Below are 22,984 nucleotides of genomic sequence, written 5' to 3' on the forward strand. Positions count from 1 at the left end.
TGGGGAAGTGCCTTCGTAAACAAATCCGCAAGATTGTCCTCCGTCTTGCAGTACTCCACAGTGATGGTCTCATCCAGAAGCTTCTCTCTGATGAAGTGGTACTGGATCTCTATGTGCTTCGTCCGGGCATGAAAAACAGGGTTCCGTGCCAAGGCAATGCAACTCTCATTGTCACATTGCAGCAAAGTAGGACGAGTCTGGGGGTACCCAAGCTCCTCTAATAATCTCCGAAGCCACACAGCCTCACAGGTGGTGGAAGACGCGGCCCGATACTCTGCCTCAGTAGACGAAAGGGCTACCGTGGGCTGCTTCTTGCTACTCCATGAGATAACACCTGCACCCAAGGTAAAACAATAACCTGTAGTAGACCGCTTGTGGTCCACATCACGGGCCCAATCCGAGTCGCTCCAACCTGCAAGTACAAGATCTGAACCATCTGTCCCTGCGGGGTAATGAATTCCTAAATCAGACGTCCCCCTCAAATACCGAAGTATCCTCTGAGCAGCCTGCCAATGCACCGTCTTAGGTTCACTCATGAACCCTGCCAAGAGCCCAACAGCAAAACAAAGATCAACCCTAGTGTTAAGAAGCCAAATCAAGGACCCAATCAACTGACGATAGCGGGAAGCATCTGCCATAGGAGAAGCTGAATGGGAAGTGGCCTTCTAGTTCGGATCCATAGGAGTAGAAAGGGCCCGACAATCCTCCATCTCAAAAGACACCAAGAGCTCCTGGACATATCTCTGTTGAGAGATGAAGATCCCCCTCTGAGACTGATAAATCTCATGGCCCAAAAAGAAATGGAGTAGACCCAAGTCCGTCATCTCGAACGTCCGATGTAAAGCTGACTTCGTCTCTTGGACCTGCTGTGCAGCATCACCTGTGACAATTAAATCATCAACATATAACACAAAAAGCACACAACCATCCTCGGAAGTGTGAACATAAAGCTGCGGATCGGCCTTGGAACGCCAATAGCCCCCAACTGAGACTGGAGGAACGAATCAATCTTCTCGTTCCATGCACGCGGAGCCTGCTTGAGGCCATACAAGGCCTTCTTCAGCCTATAGACTTTCCCATCTGAAGATCCAAAGCCAGGAGGCTGCTCAACATAGATCTCCTCCTTCAAATCACCATTGAGGAAGGCCGACTTCACATCCAACTGGTAAACATGCCATCTCCTATGGCCAGCCAAGGCAAGAACAGCTCTAATGGTCGCCATATAAGTTGTGGGGGCAAAAGTATCATGACAATCAATCCCTGGGCGTTGTGCAAAACCTTTAGCAACAAGGCAAGCCTTGTGCTTATCCAAAGAACCATCGCTAAGGTATTTGGTCTTGAAGACCCACTTGACGCCAATCACCTTCTTATTCGGGGGGCGGGGCACGAGTGACCAAGTGCCATTCCTCTCAATAGCCTCCAACTCGGCTTCCATAGCTTTCTTCCATGGTGCGGATTGTAAAGCCTCCTTCACGGAGGTGGGCTCTTGATCCTGCATAACACGGGTCATCAAACAATAGTTAAAGCATACAAGCTCCGTTGAATGTGCCTGGTGCCGCCGTGACCGCCGTGGACCATCCTGTGGTCCCCACTCCTCAGGAACCCCCTCTATCCCTGAATCACGGAGTGTGTCACGGGCCCATCGAGGAGGAGGCCGAACCTCCCCTCGTCTCTCTCCATCAGCAGAAGACTCTGGAATATCCACCGGTGGTAACTCCACAGGGGTGTCTGGTGGAACAGTAGACTCTGTGTCAGAAACAGAATCATAATCAAAAGACAGGGGCTCCAATGGAACTGTAGAAGGAGCCCAACATTCCCCTGGATCTCCAAGAACGGGATGCTCCTCACCCGTTGCTACGGCCGGAACCTCCACAAACCGCATATCGCGGCTAGTGTACACATCCCGCTTGACGGGATCATACAATCGATAGCCTTGGGACTGGGAGCTGTAGCCAACAAATACCTGTCTTAGGGAAGCTGCATCAAATTTATCACGGTGAGCCTTAACGATTTTTTCGGGTTCAACAGCGGAATTTGAGGCATCACACCCAAAGACCCTAAAGTAAGAAACATCTGGCTTCGTCCCAAAGTAAGCCTCAAACGGGGTCATCCCTTCCACGGCCGAAGTAGGGGATCGATTAAGGATGTGGACTGCAGTAGCCACAGCCTCGGCCCACAGAACCTGAGGGGTTTGTCTCGGTGCTCCATCATGGTGTGCGCCATCTCGATCACACTGCGGTTCTTCCGTTCAAGAATGCCATTTTTTGGAGGAGTGTTGGTATTGGCAAACTCTTGGTGAATTCCTTTATTTGCACAAAACCGAGCAAACTCATTAGAAACAAATTCACCGTTCTTGTCGGATCGCAAGGTCTTCAACTTCCGGCCCGATCGGTTCTCCTCAAAGAGAAGCCAATCCTTGAAGTGTGAGAAAGCTTCTGACTTTAATGCCAAAAAATAGGCCCATGTCATCCTGCTGTAGTCATCTACGATCAGCATGAAGTACGAGCTCCCATGCAAGGACTCATTCCTCATAGGGCCACATAGATCCGTAGATACAACCGCCATCGGTGAAGTAGACCGCCGCGAAGCTGTATGGGGAATGGCATCCCTATGCTGCTTCCCCCGAATGCAGGAGACACATGGCTGCTGGCTCACCACTATATCCGGCAACCCTCGAACAAGCTGTCCACGTGACGCCCTCCGAAGATAATCATAGTTGAGGTGACCATACCGAGCATGCCATAACTCTGACTGTGACTGAGAGATAAGAAGAAGAGTAGAGAGGGCGATAGAAGACTTCAATTTATAAATGCCGTTCTCCTCATATCCGGATGATAGAACCTTCCTCGATCCACAATCAAGGACTCGCACCGTAGTACTGTCAAACTCCACCAAAAGGCCAAGGGAGCAAATCTTATGAACTGACAGGAGATGGTACCCTAAGCCTGGTACATGCAAAACCTCAGAGGTATGGGTACCACCTCGTCCATCTGGAATAAGCTGCATCTTACCCCGACCTGCAATAGATACGGAAGAGCTATCTCCAATGAGAATGTGCCCACGCGAGGGTCGCAACTGGGCAACACTATCTGATGAAGGAGTCATGTGCCGGGAGGCACCACTATCAACGATCCACTCTCGAGCCTGGGGAGCCGTCATCGCAGCATCAGAAGCATTCGGTGAAGCGTCCTCAATGACAGCTAGATGAAGAAATGCAGCTGATGAGGGTGCAGCCACCGCCCCAGAATCCTTGGTGTCCTTCTTATCTTTGTCAGGGCAATCCTTGTCTTTCCACAAATATGGCATGTGGATTCTTTGTCCTTGTCCTTCTCCTTGTCCTTCTTGGACTTGTTATCCCCCTTCTTCTTTTGGTCCTTCCCCTTCTTCTGAGAGGCTTGACCTGTCAGCGCCTCCGACTTGGAAGCATTCTGTCCCTTTAACTGTTCCTCTTGGTCCAAGACCATAGGAACCAACTCTTCCCACCGAAGAGTAGACTCTCGCCCCAAAGCAATAAGGGCAGAGTAAAATGTACCGAATCGTGGCGGCAACTGGGACAATAGTGTGATCGCCATGTCTTCGGAGGAAATCGGCTTCCCCGCATTTTGAACATGCATCTGAAGCTGCCTTAGCTTGTTAATGTGCTCCCGCAGCGAAGAAGACTTGTTTAGGGACAAGGTCCGCATCTGTACCTCCAAAGAAACCCACTTCATAAGGGTCATCCGATTGTACATCTGATCAAGCTCCAGCCATATCTCCCGAGCCACCGTCAAGTGCTCGATGTGAGCGATCACGGCTGTAGTACATGATAGAAAAAGAAAGGAACGAATCTTGGCATTCAGTTTGTCCCAATGAGACTGAGCCTTGGCCAACTCCGCATGAGCATCGGAAGAGAGTTTGGACTCATCTCTTACCGAGGGCCGGTCGATCTCCTCCTGTACAAGCTCCGCCAAATTATAGGACTCAAGGATGGCCAACATCATGATGCGCCAAATGCGGTAGTTGTCGCCGTCGAGCTTCTGATCTGCAGGAAGAGCCGGTAAGACAGGCACCTTCCGGTCCATAATCGACTGGAACTCCAAGTCAATCTCTGTAGACATCTTCACCTGTAATGCCTTCACAAACGCAAAAGCAGCCCCCTTTGACTGTGAAAACTCAGCCTGCTAAGGCTCTTCCGCGTCCTGAACCTTCTTCACCCGCCAGAGGCGATGAAAAAGCAAAACCTGCACTTGTAGGCTGAAAACTCAAACTTCCTCCGCGTCAAACAGCAGTAAACAGCAGCAAATCCACCACCTGGACTCCTTTCCTGTGCGCCCACATTCGCTTCAGCCTTGTTCCAAGGTGCAGCCCTCCTGTCTGCCCTTAAACGCAAAAAACGCAAATTTGTGTCGCGATAGAAACTCCTCTTCAGGTTGATTCTGCGCTCAGTCAGCCCTCTAACACTGCTCTGATACCATGTCAAAGTGCAGCGGTGCGGAAGCGTAGGACTGAGAGAGAGAGAACGCAGAGAGAGAAGAGAGAGAAAGAGACAGTGGAAGATGAAGATCTGCTGTATAAAGTGTGCTGAATACAAAGATATGTAGATATATACACGGGCGCAGTGCGCTGGACTGCGTGTCTCCACCTCGACGATGCAACCTGCTGTTCGCCTCGAAGTCCGCTGCAGTCTGCACTGTCTCCTGTCCGAAATCTGCGAGCAGAGACGGAATCTGCGTGTGTCACCGGTCTCTAATCTGCGAGCAGAGAAGTGTAGGAGACTGCTGGAGATGTCAGCTATTTATAGCCAGAATCTGGACAAAAACAGGGCGCAAAAAATATCCTGTCGGCTGCATTAAATGCAGCCGACTGCTTGCACAGGTCGGACTGCCACGTGGCAGTCCGACTGCCTGTCCGACTGCACACGTGCCTCTGCCTGGCTGTGATCTCTGACAGAATTCCCCTCTATAGTGTGGACACGTGCCACACATTCCCTTGACCTCCTCATAGAGGCCATAGGCAATTTGGAGCAGGTGAAAAAAATCGTGGCGGATGCGAATGCAATTGTCAATTTCATCACAAAAAAGATAAAAGTTCTTGCTATTTTTCGTGTTGGGAATAAAGGCCCTCATGCCTTTAAATGTGCTCGGGTGTGAACACACCCTTAGCACTTGTACTTACACCTATATATCTATCTAAAAACCTAAAGTGGTACACTCGTCATTGTACCTTAAATCGTGCACACTCTCTGCTTTGCTCTCACACACTCTCTCTGTCTCTCCACGCCTAAGGAACACCTATTGTCTTGATCTTGGTGCCGGACCCGTCACTACAAATTGGTATCAGAGCGGGCAAGAGATAGCTTGGGTGTTGCAGAAGTCCTAGGTGGGCTCGATGAGCAGCAGTTGACAGACCAGCAGGTGGCATTTCAGGAGTCGCACGCGTGTGGCAGTGGTGCGACAGGCTGGGCGAGTAGGCAACGGCCTGATACGTAGGGCGACCACCAGTCGAGAGGGTAGCGACGGGCAGCAGCGGACGACTAGCAGGCGTGAAGCAGTTGGGTGCAGCAGCGCGTAATGGGGCAGCAGTCGGCGACCAGTCCACGCGGGTCCAACGCGTGATGGGGCAGCAGTTGGCAGAACAGGTCCAATGCGCGGCGGCATGGGCGAGCGGGTCAACGGACCCCGTCACATTTTTTTTCAAAAATCAGTTGTTAAAAAAAAAAAACCTTTTGCCCCCTTTCCTTTGTGGGCGTTTGCGCGCACAAGCATAGAAGGCAAATCTTTGTCTTGAAATTTGGGGGTTTTTCCAAATTTGTGCGTGACACACATTGTTGTGTTCTCTAAACCAGAAATTGGAGACATTGAATGCACAAGCCTCAGAATTTTTTTGTGGATTCTCAAATGCAAGTGAGATTTTTCTTGGATGAGTCAATTTCATCGAAATGTGTGCAATCTTGGCCCGAAAACTTGGGGCTTTTCCCGGATTTGGGGTTTGTGATGCAGGACAACACAATTTGTCTCAGAAATTGCAGGAATTTTGTGACATCTTGCCTTCGACATTTGGGGCTTTTCATGTACATGCACAAATTGGGCTTGAAATTTACCCAATTTCTCGACATTGATGCACATTGGACCCCGTGCAATTTGGGGCTTTTGCAGTTTGGGCAAAATCTGTGCAGCATTTGGTCATTTTATGTACGTGTAGGTTCAATTCCATGCAATTTGGACATCAACACTTGGTAAAATTTGGGGGTTTTGCTGAAATTGCTCTATTTTGGCAGAATTAGCATGTTCTATGCATGATAGAGAAAATGCAGATGTGTGGTTGATGCTTTGAGCACAAAAATTTTGGGGCTTTTGACCATGCGTGTCAAATTTTATGCCCGTGGGTACATGTACAACAAAAATTGCAGCTAAAATTTGGGATTTCTCATGTAATGTGATGCATATGCCCTTGGAACAGTTGTAATCGGTTGTGGAATACTATAGCACATGGTTTGGTGCTTCTGAAAATTTAATTACAGATCTAAAATCTGTGCTTCTATGTGGTCATTTATTGCTGGTTGGTACTTGCTTGTACCTTGGTCACTTGGGTGATAGTTTGGGCCTGCATTTGCTGATTTTTTGATCACATTTGGGCTGAAATTCATGGCTGGCAGCAGTGACAGCAATAATCTCATGCACATAATGAAGCTTGAAGGAGCACATAACTTTGCAGTTTGGCAAAAGCAGTGCTACAATATCGTGTTGCAAAAGAAGCAGGCAAAGCCGATCAAAACACAAGGGGCAAAGCCGCAAACATGGAATAGGATGATTGGGATGAGTTAAATGAGCTTGCATGCTCAACCATTGAGCTATCGATTTCTGATGCCTTGCTGTTTAACATTGAAGGTTTGGATTTTGCATATGCTATATAGACTCGATTGGAAGAACTGTATGCACAGAAGAGTGCTGCAAGCAAAGTGTATTGACTGAAAAAGCTTATGGATTTGCGTATGAAAGAGGGTACAGCAATGTCTACTCACTTGAGTGAGTTTAACTCCATTTTCAGTCAACTGGTTGCCTTGAAGTTCATGATTGATGAGGAATTTAAGGCTACTTTCTTGCTTTGCACTCTACTAGAGAGTTGGGATACATTCAGGACAGCTATGAGCAATTCTAATGTCATCCCTTTGTATGCTGATGTAGAGAGTGCTCTACTTATAGAAGAAATGAATCGGCAGAACAATGCATCCAGTAAGTCTTCCAGTGCTTTGCACACTAGGCGTAGATCACAACAGAAAGGCAAATATGATAGCAAGGGACGCAGTAAATCACGTGGCAAAGATGTTGAATGCCACCATTGTGATAAGAAGGGTTACTTTAAACGTGATTGCTACAAATGGAAGAAAGAGAAAGGAAAAGGCAAGAAGATAGATGGTATCAAGGAAGAGAAGAAAGACAGTCAGCCTAAGAAAAGCAGTGTCAAAATTGGAGGTGAATGTAGTCACTCATGACAGTAATAGTGGGAGTGACGTACTCTTTGTCTCTTCACACTTTGGTGCACATGCATACCTAGATTCTCGATTCAGGTGCTTCCTTTCATGCCACCCCTCATCGTGAGTGGTTCTCTGACTATGCAGGGGGTCGACATGGTGTTGTCCATCTTGGGAAAAATTATGTATGTGACATTGCAGGTATTGGCAGTGTGTAGTTGCAGTTTCAGCATGGCTCTACGTTCACACTACAATATGTACAGCATGTACCTCAGTTCAAGAAGAGCTTGATTAGCACATGGCTACTAGATGATGATGGTTTTCACACCACCTTTGGTGATGGAAAATGGAAGATCTGTAAGGGATCTAGAGTGATTGCCGGAGATTGCAAGAGTGATACTTTGTATCCACTTCATGTATCTAGTGTGCGTGACCATGTTGTTGCCATGACTGAGCAGCCAAGCATTTCTTTGTGGCATGGCCGATTGGGACACATGAGTCAAACATGAATGAAAGTGCTTTCTCGTTTGGGTTACTTGCCTTGTCTTCGTTATGTTGATTTTGAGCATTGTGATCATTGTATTTATGGTAAACATGCACAAATGTCTCATAAAAATTCTCTTTCACTGAAATCGTCTCCTCTAGAGTTAGTACATTTAGATGTATGTCAGATGCCAGGATTATCTTTAGGGGGAAAGAAATATTTTGTCACCTTTGTCGATGATGCTACACGGAAGGTATGGTGTTATCCTATTCGTAGCAAGGATGAAGTGCTTGACAAATTTAAAAAATTCTTGGCATTGACTGAAAATCAGACAAATAAGACACTTAAGTGTCTTCGCTCTGACAATGGTGGGGAATATGTGCCCAAGACCTTTCAGGCATTTTGTGACAGCAAAGGGATCAAGAGGGAGCTCACTGCCTCTCATAATCCACTCCAAAATGAAGTTGCAGAGTGTATGAATCGGACCGCATAGGATAAGGTCCGTACGATGATGTCTCATGCTGCATTACCCCATGGTTTTTGGGCAGAGGCTGTTATGATAGCCGTACACTTAATTAATCGGTCACCAAATAGGTCTTTTGGGGGGGGAGGGGGAGTTCCCTAAGAAACATGGTTGGGCAAGCCACCTTCATATGCTCACTTGAAAGTGTTTTGTTGCGAGGCTTTTGTGCACTTTCGTAAAGAAAAACAAAGCAAACTTGAGCCAAAGTCCTGTAAATGCATTTTCCTAGGATGTGGTGACGAGGGTGAAATGGGGTATAGACTGTGGGATCTCGAGAAAAGGAAAGTAGTATGCAGCAATGATGTTATCTTTCGGGAAGATCGCATGCATAAACAACTTGAAAAGACTGAGGAGGTCCATAGGGTTGTATTCCGGGAAGAAATATCTATTGGACAGCAAAATGTGCCCGCTGTACAGTAGCAAATACCTGCTGTAAATGAACTTGTAAATGCAGAAAATGCTGGAAATGATCAGCCAGCTATTGCCCATGATAATGAGTCACTACATGTGCAGGAACAGCTAGGAAAGTAAGCTGTTAATGCTGATTTGCAGGCTGAAATGCAACGATAGCAGGCTGAAAATGCTCAACTACCAGCAAATAATGATCATTGGGTTAGGAGATCGTCTAGGGCTAGTAGACAACCTGATAGATTCATTCTTGGTGCAAATAATGTGGCTGATTATGTCATGTTGACAGACTGTGGTGAACCGTCTTACTCTAAGGAAGCAATGGACAGACAGAACAACAAGAAATGGTATAAAGCCATGTTATCAGAAATAGAATCTCTTGAGAAAAATAGTACTTGGGACTTGGTGCAGTTGCTTAAAGGGCAAATAACACTTCCATGCAAATGAAGGTCACTTTTGGTTCGCCACCAAAATACAAAGCTAGATTGGTTGCAAAGGGATACAAGCAGGAGCATGGAAATTGACTTTGATGAGATTTTCTCTCCTGTAGTCAAAATGACTACTTTGAGAACCATTTTGGGCTTGGTTGCAGCTGAAGATATGGAGCTCATACAGATGGATGTAGAAACTGCATTCATACATGGTGATCTGTATGAGGACATACATATGCATCAACTTGAAGGTTTTGTTGAAAAAGGGAAAGAAAAGATGCTATGTAAACTCAAAAGGAGTTTGTATGGACTGAAACAAGCACCAAGAGAATGGTATCATAAGTTTGATATATTTATACAATCTCAAGGTTTCCATAGAAGTTAAGTGGATCACTGCTTGTACACTAAGAAGGCAGCAGATGGCAGCTTGATTATCTTGGTTCTGTATGTTGATGACATGTTGATTGCTAGCAGGGATACTCATGCATTGGATTCACTGAAGCAAAGTCTTCATGGCAGCTTTGACATGAAGGATCTTGGTGATGCAAATCACATTCTTGGTATGCAAATACTCAGAGATGGGTCAAAAGGATTGCTCTATCTATCTTAGCAGGAGTATATTTTCAAAGTTTTGCAGCGTTTCAATATTGAGGGGGGGAAAGCAATTGGGGTTCCATTGTCTCCATATGTGAAACTCAGTGCAGAGAACAGCCCTACATCTGATGATGAGAAGGCTGAAATGGCCAAGATACCATATGCTTCAACTGTTGGCAATTTGATGTATGCTATGGCTGCTACATGTCCTGTCATTGCCTTTGCAGTGGGAGTGGTTAGTAGATACATAGCAAACCCTGGCAAGAAGCATTGGGATGCAGTGAAAGATATTATGAGATATCTCAAAGGCACAAATGAGCTGTGCATCTGCTTTGGAAAGCAGAAGGCATCTGTTATTGGCTTTATGGATGCAGACTATGCTGGTCATGCGGATTGTAGGAAGTCCACTTCTGGGTATGTGTTTACTTTCACAAGAAGAGCAGTCTCTTGGATCTCGAGACTACAAAAGTGTGTTGCATTGTCTACTACAGAGGCAGAGTATGTGGCTGCCACTGAGGCATGCAAGAAGGCTTTATGGCTTTCACGTCTAGTAGGAGAGCTTGGCATCACAGAGTTGCCTGTTCTCCATTGTGATAGTAAGAGTGCTATCATGCTAGCACAGAATCTTGTCTTTCATGCAAAGACAAAGCATATACAGGTGAATTACCACTTCATTAGAGATGTACTTGACAGCAAGAGCATTGAGCTTGCTAAGGTGCACACAGATGATAATCCTGCAGACCTTCTCACGAAGGATCTTCGAGTAGAGCGGTTTGCTCATTGCCGACAGATGATGGGAGTTGGATAGATATATATATTTCAGCTTTGTACATACTTAGACTTAGCTGATTCTTTTCTCCTCTTAAGGCACATTGCCTTTAGGTGGGAGGTTCTTGGGAATAAAGGCTCTCGTGCCTTTAAATGTGCTCGGGTGTGAACACACCCTTAGCACTTGTACTTACACATATATATCTATCTAAAAACCTAAAGTTGTACACTCGTCATTGTACCTAAAATCATGCATACTCTTTGCTTTGCTCTCACACACTCTCTCTGTCTCTCCGCGCCTAAGAAACACCTACTGTCTCGATCTTCGTACCTGACCCGTCATTACATTTCGCATGTATAGTGATATGGAATTAAAAAATTCATAAAAAACTTGCTTTGCCTTCACATCTTTGCTCCTTGAGCACTCTATGAAGTGTAAAGTAAGTTGGAAAAGTGTATGGTCTTCGAGGCATTCAAAGCATGGATGAACCAAGAGCTCGTGGCAAGCATGAAGGAGGGAAAAACCATTTAATGGCTTTGTCTAAAAGAATCATTTTGGGCTGAGGTGCAAGCCATGGTTATTGTGATCACGCTCATGTATAGGGTTCTTCGCATGATGGATATGGAGAGAGTCACTATAGGCCTCCTCACTTGCCGTGGAGGAGATCAGGGCTTCCACCGTTCTTGATACTGGGATTGCATGGTAATAATTTGAAATTAGATTTATTTTTAAAATATACTTTCAATCTTTTTTAAATGCAAAACAAATCTTAGTAATTTTAGTGCCTATTGGTTTTTTTCATAAATAGTGGCACAATTGATATTTTGGATGATATCATGTGAAGGGATAACATTCTCTACCTTATTGAAAAGAGGTGGAAATGGATGAAGAGATCTATCTAGGACCTAGCAGCTCTCTTACATCCAGCTTACAAGAGCCTCTCTCTTTTCATGGATGAGGAGCTAGCCTCGGATAGGGATGCTTATCGCCCCAAGGCTTTGCATGAGGATGCGCATGGTCCATTCCTCTAGGAGCTAACCAACTATGGAGACCAAAGGGGAATCACTTTTGCTAGCACTGTTTGTTGGAAAAGGGCCTCTTTGGTCAAGCCACTATATTAGTGGGAGTCGTTTGGGTATCAGCTAGCAAACGTGTAGAAGGTGGCTTTTAGAGTGTTGGCTCAGGTAATTAAAATTTAAATCTTATCATTTTGTTTCTAGTAAAGGTTTTACTTTTCTTGCAAATTTTCAATTTTAATAAGTTGAAGCTATTTTATGAGCTTGAATAGGATTGTTCATCTGGTGCGTGAGAGAAATTGGTCAGCCTATTCTCTTATACACACCAAGATTCGAAACAAACTTAGCACCAGGCAGCTAGAATGACTTATTTATTGTTGTTCTAACTTGCGTATGCTTAGGGACATGCATGAGATGCCGATGGCACGACATGTAATTTTGAACATGAGTCTATACTTATTCTAAGATTTAAATTCATAAATGTAAATTCTTAAGTTATCTTATTATTTATATATCTCAACTTTCATTTTTTACGTGAATGTAGATGAGTTCAAGTTCACAGGGGCCACACTTAAAAGTGTGAATAGGAAGAGAGATGAAGAGCAGTATGCCATCTTTAAAGAGATCTATATGGAGCTAGAGGAGATTGATTGTTGAGTGTCACGTACTCGTAGGGGAAGGCGGGTCACTCCTTGCGGCGTTGTAGTTGGTAGTAGCACAAAGGTAGCAGTGAGAACCTATTTGAGGTGTGGTTCTGGAAGCCCTTTTGCTCCAATTGCTCGTGTTTCAGAGGATGCTCTTGTTTGAGAGCGTGAGTAATCTCTTAAGTGATGGGGATTTTGTTCCACGCACATCAGCCTCATCTAGTGATGACCATGAGTCTCATTTGAGTGACGGGTTTGAGGATTCATCTGAGTAGTACCCTTGATAGTCTCTACTATCTAGATACTTTTTCAGCCTAGACATTTTAGCTTTTTTGTACATGAGTCTAGCATATGAAACTTGTCACATGTGACTTGTGCAAGACTCTTTTTTTGACCTACTGTACATATCTTCAGACTTATAAATGAAATTGGAGTATATATTTTGTCTCAACCACTTGTTATGTTCATGAAGTATTGTTGAAACTTGAAACTTGACTCTCATGTGTATTTGTGATATGTATAAGTAAGACTCTCATGTTAAAACAAGTAATATTTACTACACTATTCCTTAATTTTCTATGTATTTTTTAAAGACCGTATGAAACATTGGATTTTATCCAACATTTTTTGGTGTACATTTGGTACCGTACTAAGTCCACGAACTGGATGGATCGTACCTGACTACCTTGCTTGGGCAAGATGCCTTCTTTGTCCACTTTGTAATCCGATCATCCTTGCCTCTTTCATTTTCTCAAATGGACAACTCTTTGGCATATTTGGCACACCCGTAATGTCTTCATTTTTGATTCGGCCTGGGGTATTCATGGTCTTATGGCCCATGTTCGAGGATTATTGTTATGAGAGATCTCTTCCATGGTTTTAGTGGACCTAATCCTCCCTCATGTGGCTGCTCCTTGGCTGGATATTGTACACTCTACTTGTATTGCACCATTGGAATGATGTTTTTGTGCTAGGTTTTCATAGCCTTTTGGCTTGACTTGTGAATTGTTAGGACTTTTATGGTTGCTTGGAAGGCCTGATGTATATACTTTTACTTATTTAATTGAAGCTTCTTCATGAGAGAGAGAGAGAGAAATAGAGCGAGAGAGAGAGTGAGCTGTAGTGTCCTACAGGCTGCCATGACCCTGCAGGCAGCCGTCACCTGTAGGTGCACAGAAAACACGTCAAAAAACTGCACAAACATTCTGTCCAGTGGCCCTACTGTCAGTTGTGTGCAATCACAGGCACGCAGTCACACTGTTAAACAGGTATGCAGTTATACAGCAGTGTATCCGTATAGACAGGGCAGGTACCATACACATGCATTCACACAGACATGTGCCCAGACTTAGGTGACAGTGTGAGACAAATACATAGCAGGTTGCAGTGATTCTGCAGGCTGAAAGGCAGACTGGGGCACTGTCCTAGATGAGATGCAGGCATCTAGTGGTATTGATGTGGATTTTCTTGATAGGCATGTTTGAGAATGGGAAGATAAAGAATTGGTGGACTTTGATGTTGACACTTTGGGTGAGGGCTTTTATGAGGCAGTGGAAGGGGATTGTGAAGAAATGCTCTAAATGCAGAAAACACAAAATCAATCCTGCGACAAAGTACAAACTAATAACATAGAACACAGTTAGGGTTAGTGTAACTCAGAGACAATGAACACAATGAATAATAAAGTGAATGACTACCGAATATACAATGCTCATGCTGCAAACATACTATGTAGTGAATATTAAACCTCAAACTCTTGTATCTCAGGGATCAAGGTAGAGGTTATGAGCTAGAGAGAGTGTCGTACTCCGAAACGGATCCCGAAATGTAGCAAGGCAGCCTTCGTGTGTCGAACAACAGCCAACACAGCCAGACATGCTAGATTTGGTGTAGACATGCAGTAGGAAAGAGAGTATGCAGCAAACACAAACTTGTGGAGAAGAGAGAATACTTGGCGACAGTTGTAAAAGGCAAATGCAAGTAGAAGAATCCTCCTTTGGGCTAGATGGCAGTTGAAGAGCACAAACGTAGGTGTCTAGAAGCCAAACAGTGATGGGCAACACCACTAGAAGGAAAATGCTAGTCAAGGTGAGCCGCTTGGTAGCTGGGGATGGTCGCTAGGAGTGGAGGAAGTCCACAGACATCAAGTGCAGCATTGCTGAGACACTCGATCAGCCGATGACAGTGTAATGAAGGTAGATCGGCTATGGAGAGCTGCAAATAGGCGTAGGTGTGTGGTAGATAGCATGGGGCAGCTTTGGTTAAGATGTCCTCCGTAAAGGGGGTGTGGGTAGCAAAGCTCTAGCACTTGAAACTTGCAAAAACAAGACTTTGGGAGAGTGGTGGGTTGTGCATGGCTATTTATAGAAAGTTTGGGGACACCTAAATTAGGGTTTGGCATGTGGGTTAGAGCAACTCTCTAGAATTGCGTTTCTTTTTAAAATAATAACGTTTTTTCAATAATTAAGCGTGTTTTGGGACTGTCTAATTCCGGTTAATGCATATTTAGCTCAAGAGGGATGAGATGGTCAAACGTTGCAATGTGACAATTGATCCTCTAGTCTTAGGTACTCGCAAGGTGCATGTGTTCCTCACTCACAAATAGATGACTCTTTTCAGTATATGCTTGCAAGTGCTAAGAATCTCATGAATGACTTTGTGCATGCAAATGAAGGTAAAGCGAGCTCTTTACCGATGGATGATTATGTAGTGGTTGTCTTGGAAACAAACAAAGTGTTACAACAGATTGCTGCCTTCTATGAAAGGGCAGTTGTCTTCTATTTCATGAGGAACCCCTTAATTATCCGTAGTAGAGCATGGTTGTAGTCAATGCCTTTGACTGATAATGTGTATAAGAATGGCCCCTCTTGTGGAGGAGACTTATGATGGACCAAAAGGGTTGTTTTGAGGTCCTTTTTCGTACTTCTAATGTGCATGGGTAGTGTAGGGTATCCCTAGGTTTTTGGATGGTCAGTTGGTTCATCTAGTCCCATGGATGAATTTGAAGATGTTCTTAGGTAGGCTTTCCCAATTTGGGTGGAAGTAGTTAATATTTCTTATCATCTTTGGTTGCTCCTTCCTCTAGTTTTGAGGTCTCTTGGTTAGGTTTTGGTGGAGCTTTGTTTGGCTTCTTGTAATAGAAATAGAGTCTGCATGCTTTGGGATGCTCGCAAGCCTCGGCCCAATAAAAGTCGTTTTGAGTAGTGGGGCTGCTTGAGTTTGTGTTTGACCTAAAATGGGAGACTTTTGCGAGTAGTGTTATAGATCTTACCAATTGGGCCATTTTATTTTTGAATGTGATTGTACTCGAGGTTTTGCAGCAGTCTCTAGATCTTAAGGTGGATATACAAGAGCATGAACCCCACTATGTGTCTCAACAACACGATCTTTTTCCCCTTATTCCTCTAGGCTTGCATGGAAATGGAAATAGAGATTCGCTTTGGGCAAGGATTGAGGGTATCATGTCCTACTTGTCAAGAACAAGCATCTAAGGATGCTTCTTGGGTCACTGTGGTTAAACGCCATGCTCAATAGGAATCTCATTCGATTACTAAGAATCTAGCTTCTGATATTGTTACTTAAACTTTTTAATGCAAGGGTAAGGGATTTTACTCTGAATCTCAATCGTCTCATGTGCTTGCAGTAGGAGAAGGTGATAAGGGTGCTTCTGATTTTGCTTTGAGGTTTAATGCTCATGGGAGCCTGTTGCCAGCAAACATTTAGGGTTATGATGTGTTTTTGTATCTCCTTAGTAGGATAGTCAGATACATGATTGCTATGTGTCTAGTATGCAAACTTAGTATGATGTCAAAAGTACGCAAAAAAATTGTAGCTAGAGTATGACGTTTCATACAAATATTGAAAATTGCATAAGAAACCAAGAATTATCAATAGCTTAACATTTGCGGTTTTTTTGAGGTGAGAGGTGCACAAGTGGAAGGCTTCATCAATAAGCTAATGCATTGTGATAGAGGTAAAAGAGTGGATAGAGGTAGAGGTAGAGGTAGGGGAAGGGAAAGAAGATGTAAAGGAAGAGGACAAGGTAGAGGAAGGGCAGTAGAAGGAGAGCATAGAGGCAGAGATAGATGAAGGAAAGAGAGGAGGTAAAGGAAGGAGGTGGTGATAAGAGAGTTTCTTATGTGACCAAGGTAGACGTAGATGAAGATGAAGGCTAGAGCTTGATTCTTGAACCTTAAGGTAGAGAGATTATCTAGAGGCAAGAAATGCAGTTGTGAGGAGCCTTGTTAATAGAGAGACCAGCCAAAAAATGGTCCAACAATCTCTTTTGAACGCCCCAGTGGTAAAAGCAATGGTAGAAAATTAAACTCCACTCAACCCACCAGATGTTGGACTGATTGTACTTGTCCAGCCGGGCTAGACTGATTGGACGGCATGCAACCTTGCTCCTCAACAGTCAGGCTATAATGCTGGTGATATTCCCTTAGGTAGTATAAAATGGAATCCTTAAGGCAAAGTTTATGAATTGGAAGTCCATGAATTCCTCTATGGAAATTGGCCAGATGTTGTGCATGCACTCATAACTGCTTTGATATGCACCCAAAACTACTGGATAAACACATTGAGTGGGTACCAATTTTTCATGTAGTGGCAAATTTATAGGGATTAAAGATAGGTTTTGTAGATTTAAATTCCTTCAGTCATTCATGTAAGTGTACAAACATTTTATGTATATATTGACACAAAATATATGTATGTGTATGCAATTATCCAATTGGGGCTGTTACAAGACAGAAAGATAGAATGTTATGGAGGAGGGGGGAAAAAAATCTGATGCTAGAGGTTCGCAGATGACAGACCGAGTACACGTGTGGACAACGCTTTGGTCCTTAATGCCCAGGTTCTTAAGAATTAATTCCGCATGATAAGCTGCATTAGGCTTCAAAGAAGTGCAATTTTCAGTCCCATGGACCATATGGTGTCAGAAGTGTTTTACATGGTTTTTTATTTAAGTTGTTTGTTTCATTACTAGTGTATATGATTTGTATTTGAAATCTGTTAGTAATGGAGCTGGTTTAAATATATTTACTGTAGCTTCACCCTTTATTTTTCTTTTGAAGTCATTGAGTACTGCCCTTGTCTCTTTATGATATATTGATTAAATTGTTTGTCTTATGTTGTCTTTGTGCTACTTTGGGCCCTATTAGTGCTGCCGTATTTGCCATTCTCATTTTTCTAGGATCTCTATTTGGTGACTTGATCGAGTCAATGATAAAGAGGGATGCAGGAGTAAAGGACTCGGGGCGATTGATACCAGGACATGGTTGGATACTCCAGTGTTCCATCTTTGGCTTTTTAAACAAGCTTGTTTGCTATTTGCCAAACAGCTGCTTAATGTTTATTTTGGATGCTGTAGAATAACTGCATTTTCTGTGCAGGTGGCATACTTGACCGGATGGATAGTTATGTGTTCACAGGAGCCCTTGTCTATTCTTTTGTGAAAATGGTGTTTTAATGTTAGAACTTCAATGATTTCACTTGATGAGGTGATCAGTCGAATATATATCAACTTGACTTAAGGCATCTCTTGTGTCCTTGATAAGCTTTACCCCTTGAGGATGATCAGTGTTTCCTACTTACATGGCTCATGTCGTACATGCTACTGTGCTTGTGGAGGTGCATTGTATGCTTCATTTGTACCTGTTGATACTTCCTTGAATAAACCTTCTCAGCACTACTAAAGCAACCTTAATGTAGGAACAGCTTTCTTTACTCTTCCAATTTCTATTCCTAAACCTTGACTTGACCACCTAATTCCTTTAATAGGGCCTATCCCTAGCACTGCTATCGGAGTTGGGGAGGTCTTGGACTAAACAAGGCCACCGTGGGATGATTCAAGTGGTTTAAGCTTGTGGTTTTATGGCACCTCATGTAAATTTGCTACTGAAAAGTGTATACGAAAATCCATGAAATCACATCTTGATAACAATTTTCATGGAAATATTTTGAGGGCTTTCAGAAAAACATACAAATGCTAATTTTGATGTACATGATTGCAGCATGAAATTGTTGAGTATGTAGGTTCCGAAGTCCTTAAGGTATACATGTATATATTTGCATGCACATTAAAATCATATAAATGTCGTAAATTTTCTAATGATCTGATTGAGAAATAATGACATGCAAATGTCACTTTTGTATAACATGAACTTCATCATCGATTGTCACATGCCTACGAACTCACTAATATTTCTTGAATGTTTTACTACTACTTCCATTATTGGAAATTTCTTCAGCTTATTGCAAAAATACCTGTGTCACCTTAATTCTCAGTGCAGTGACTTTGCTTGCAATTAATTTCACTTCCTTTCAAGTCTCTGATCACATGAAATGCAAAGACAAGAAGTGTCCATACATAATAGGTTAAAAAAATAAATAAAGAATTAGACCATGCCGTAGCCGTCTTGTCCTAATATCCATGGCTAGTCTATTTCACATATTTTTGAGGATATTTCACCATTATGGGCCAAATTTATGGAAAAGCTTTAGTGGTGAACCGCGAGTTTTCTTGAATTTGCAAATAATGAGTCAGGATTTACGAGGGTAGTGGTGTCTTTAACCAGTACATGCTGCATTATTAAGGCTTAACTGCACCTTAGATGGAGTTATTGAGTTTGCCATGTGGCACCCCATGTAGATTATTGCATGAGAGCTTACCCAAACACTCCTTAGCAAGCTGCAGGGAAAGAATGCAGATGAATCCATGGAGGTGGTAGAGGATAATGGCGATTTACTGAACCTCATCCGGCTCAGGGACTGGAGCCCACAAATGCAAGTGTAGTGCAGGAGATTTGAATGGTGAAAGTGAGGGCCCATGTCACCTTGGTTGCATCCTTGGCTCCATGCAATACTTCAATCAGTACCTGCGAGGAGTTCAAATTGTAGATTGAAGCGAATCTGCAGATTATCTCAGAGCTTCTCACCCCATGCTTGCAGAAGAACATTGAAGAGAAGGGAGATGGAGCAGCAAAGAAGGTTGCCCTAGATGCCAAAAAGGTCTGAAACAACTTCCTCAGGTTCAACCCCAGAGCAGTGTTGGTCTTCTTCATAGGAAGACAACCCAGAGCTATGGAGATTGTAATGAGGTTCAACATGATTCTCAAGGCTGATGGAGCAGTGGACCAAATCTACTATAGAGGTAAGCGATTCTTCAAAGTTGTATTTGATTAGAAAGAGGACTGTCCTGTGTTGGTGGAGATCATCAAGTTTCTAGCATGTTTATGGAATCTGCTTCCCAATGTTGCAGGGGGTTGGGAAGGCTGCTGTAAATGCTCCCACTGGCTAGCCCGTTCAGGAACTGTTTCTGCCACTCTAATGCTCAACACACAGGCTAGAATGGAGCAAATTAAACTAGCTACTATAAATGCGAAAGGTGTGAATGGGGAGGCGAAGAGGTCCATGTTTTAGAGGTGGGTGTACATGCTGCAACTTGATGTGATTTTGGTACAAGAGCATAAAATGCATCATCTAAGTGGCAAGGTATTCTCTTATTATGAATGTTTCATTGGGGGATCTCCTGGAAATGATTCAAGCTGCATGACAATTGTAAGGAGGGAGAAGGATCCCAAATTCAAAATCAATGCTCTTGATGGAAGGATGGTGCACATCTCCGTAAGGTGGCAGGACAAGCTGATGGAGATAATCAATGTCTCTGGATATAATGATGCCCGCATGAGGAGAAGGCAATGGGCAATGCCTGATTGGGAGCAATTTTAACATGGTGATTCCGGGTCTTGATGCTTCTAGTGTGGTGTCAAGGACACATGGCAAGGAGGAGCAGGAATGGGACTGGGTAGCACACTGACATCAGTTGGTTGACATGCATGATTATCTGCAAACAAACACTGCTGCACCGACTTCTAATTCCCTGAGTTTTCTCTGCTACTGGGCGAGATTGAGGCAATGGTTTGCAATTATAAAGGTTCTTGGCTTCCTCTTGCAGTCAGTGTGATGGTCGACTTCAACTGTATCCTATAATTTAAATAAAATTGAAGGACGCAAGCTGCTTGTTACCCATGCAAAACAATTCAATCAGGTACTATTTTCATACATTGTGGAAGGTGCTATGGAGCATCTGAAGGCAGGGCTCTGCCGCAGCAATGATGACCCCTGGAATGACTTCATTGAAATAACTGATGCCCAAGCAGAACCAGTGCTCAGAGATGACCCACTGGCGGTCAATCTCGCTCATGGGAGCAACTTAAAAAATTTTCACGAAGGCCTTAGCCGATGGAATGATGCCCATCTTGCAAAGGAGCATTAATAGAATGCAGTATGGGCTTATTGAAGGAAGATTACGATTGGACAATGTGATGAATGTCATTGTGGCTATGGGATGGGTAGGCGTTTCTAGGAAAAAATTTATTCTTCTATAATTCGATATGAAAAAAGCATTGACATGGTCCCATGGAGACATTTGAAAGAAGTCATGCTCAAGTTGTGCTTAGACAGCAGGAGAGCCAAATTGCCCCATCTCTATAATTGGTGGGCTGAGACAGCAGGAGAAGATGCAAATTTATTGGTATCTATAAATAGTTTGCTTTTTGGATCCCTTAGTAGTCAAGAGGGGAGTGCGGTAGGGCTATCCATCCACTTAGTCCTCTGTTATTTCCTTGGCAACTCATCCATTATCTTTTCTCATAGACAATTGTGTGGTTGATGGGGACCTACAAGGCATCAAATATAGCAACAACTAGCTAGCTGAGTAGGAGGTTGATGATCTATTGATGATTTTGCAAGCACGAAAAAAAAGAAAGGAGAAGGCTGCTATATAAATAAGGCTGCTAGTTTGAAAGTCAACTTGAATTAATCGTCATTAGTAGGTGGGTCGGAAGAGTGCCTTAAAAGCCTGGAATGAAAGGGGAAGTAGTACTGAGGGGTAGCAACTTCAGGTATCTTGGAATTCCGATGGGAATCGGATTAAGCGAATCCAATGGGGCAAGGCGGTTGCTCAAGAAAATCCGGAAAAAAGGATGCTACTAATCTTTAGCTTCTTGGCGCTTGCGAGACTTATAATCATAGCTTTTTCATATGTCAATCATACATCATATATATGCAGACAAAGTATGATTGGGGTATGATTCACACCTTTGGCTGAATGATGTGTTGCCCTATTTTTACTTTTAAAAAACAGTAAAAATGTGTCTAAATCTAGTATTTTATTCTAAATTGAGTAACTAGGCTAACTCGTTGATATGAAAATTAGAATTCCATTGTCTCAACAACTTATAGTGTATGAGTAAAGCATTTAATGATCAAGACAACATTGATTTGCCAATACAAATTCAGAATCTCATTTCCAATCATTTGACTTGAGCACAATTGAAGTACTAATGGCCACTGCCTACAAGTGAAAGAAATCTGAAATAGGATAGATAGGTTGAAAGGAACTTACATAAAATGTGAAGGGTTTTTAATGCCTTTTGCCAAGTATTCTCTTTGGCAAAAAAAAGCACAACTATACATTAGAAGGGTCAAGTATGAAAAATGAGTTTATGCTCTTGTTTTCATGTCTTTCAGATGCTTGATTGGCCAATTAGACATATTTGATCAAAACTATACTCAAATACTCAAGCTTTTTGTCTATCCATCTTTAAGGTTTTACCTCCCATTAACTGTATGGAATTCAAGCATGCGTAAGGCATGGGACTTGGGGAAAGAGCCTACAGATGTATCCACAAGTACAAGTTTGATGGGCAAAACATGACATTCAAAGACTTCTATAGAGTTCTGGGACTCTTATAGACTTGTAGGCTTGCCTAGGAATTTGTTAATAAAGCCTTAGTTGGGGTGGTAGTTCATAGTCCTTGTTAGCCATTGAGATTATTTAGTAAAGGCTCACGAGGAAGTCAATAAAAATTGCAATGTGTTCCACCAAGGTGGCACCTTGTCTATAAAAGTGTATGCTTGCTTTCTAGCCCTCTATATTTTTTCTCGAACACTTCCAATAATGATAATGTTTTTCACCATAGCTTGTCACGGCTCATTATGATTGCCCTTTTATGAAATACAACAAGCCATCTCTTGGAGTTGATGGTGCCTTTCTAATTGTCAATTAGAGCATGTTTGTGAAGCTTTAAAGCTCTAGTATGATATTCTTGATATGGACAACATTTTTTCAAGCTTTCAGAGTAGGAAAGAGGTAGATGTTAATAGTCTACATAGAGGGATTGGTGTAATAAAACAATGAGTTGATATGCTTAGGTAACTATCAAACTAGCTTTGGACATGTGATTTTACAGTATTGAGCCTTTCGACATCAAGGGAGACACATTGCAATCATCTCTTTGTAATTATTCTTGAAGGGGTAGCTAAGGTCTACATGTAGAGCATTTTGCATGAGGTAATGAGATAATATGGATCAACCTTTACCAAAGTAGCCTAGCTTTTTCATTGGCTTATCTTCCATGTTCTCCCCCTTCATCCCATACATCCACCTCTTTGATCTTGCCTTCTCTCCCTTTCTTACTACCTTCTATTCTTCTTTTCCACGTGATCACAATGAGGGTTACTTGTTTTGGGCCTTTTAGATGAGGCTTTTAGCCCTTGCCCATACACCAAATATAAAGAAGCATAAACATCCACATAAACTCGTGTTAAAAATCATATTTGTATATCCATGACTTTGTACACATGCTAATTGTTCAT

At 43.1% G+C, this 22,984-nt stretch overlaps 1 protein-coding gene across 2 annotated transcripts in view; it reads left to right on the forward strand.

The window, feature by feature from the left end:
- LOC148026311 (phosphatidate cytidylyltransferase 4, chloroplastic-like) overlaps positions 1-21,506 on the forward strand; it is a 114,891-nt gene extending 93,385 nt beyond the window's left edge. Inside the window, exons 6-8 of one of the 2 annotated variants that reach the window (XM_087690735.1) lie at positions 17,485-17,600; positions 17,716-19,475; positions 19,584-21,506. In XM_087690735.1, coding sequence (XP_087546861.1) covers positions 17,485-17,600; positions 17,716-17,792 — 193 coding nt within the window. In that variant the 3' untranslated portion in view covers positions 17,793-19,475; positions 19,584-21,506. The remainder of the gene's footprint in view (positions 1-17,484; positions 17,601-17,715; positions 19,476-19,583) is intronic. The other variant, XM_087690734.1, reaches the window with a different exon arrangement.
- Positions 21,507-22,984: the final 1,478 nt, after the last annotated feature.

Source organism: Lygodium microphyllum, chromosome 13 (assembly GCF_053477565.2).
Source record: "Lygodium microphyllum isolate KBCC chromosome 13, Lygodium_microphyllum_v1.1.10, whole genome shotgun sequence".
NCBI classification, from domain to species: domain Eukaryota; kingdom Viridiplantae; phylum Streptophyta; class Polypodiopsida; order Schizaeales; family Lygodiaceae; genus Lygodium; species Lygodium microphyllum.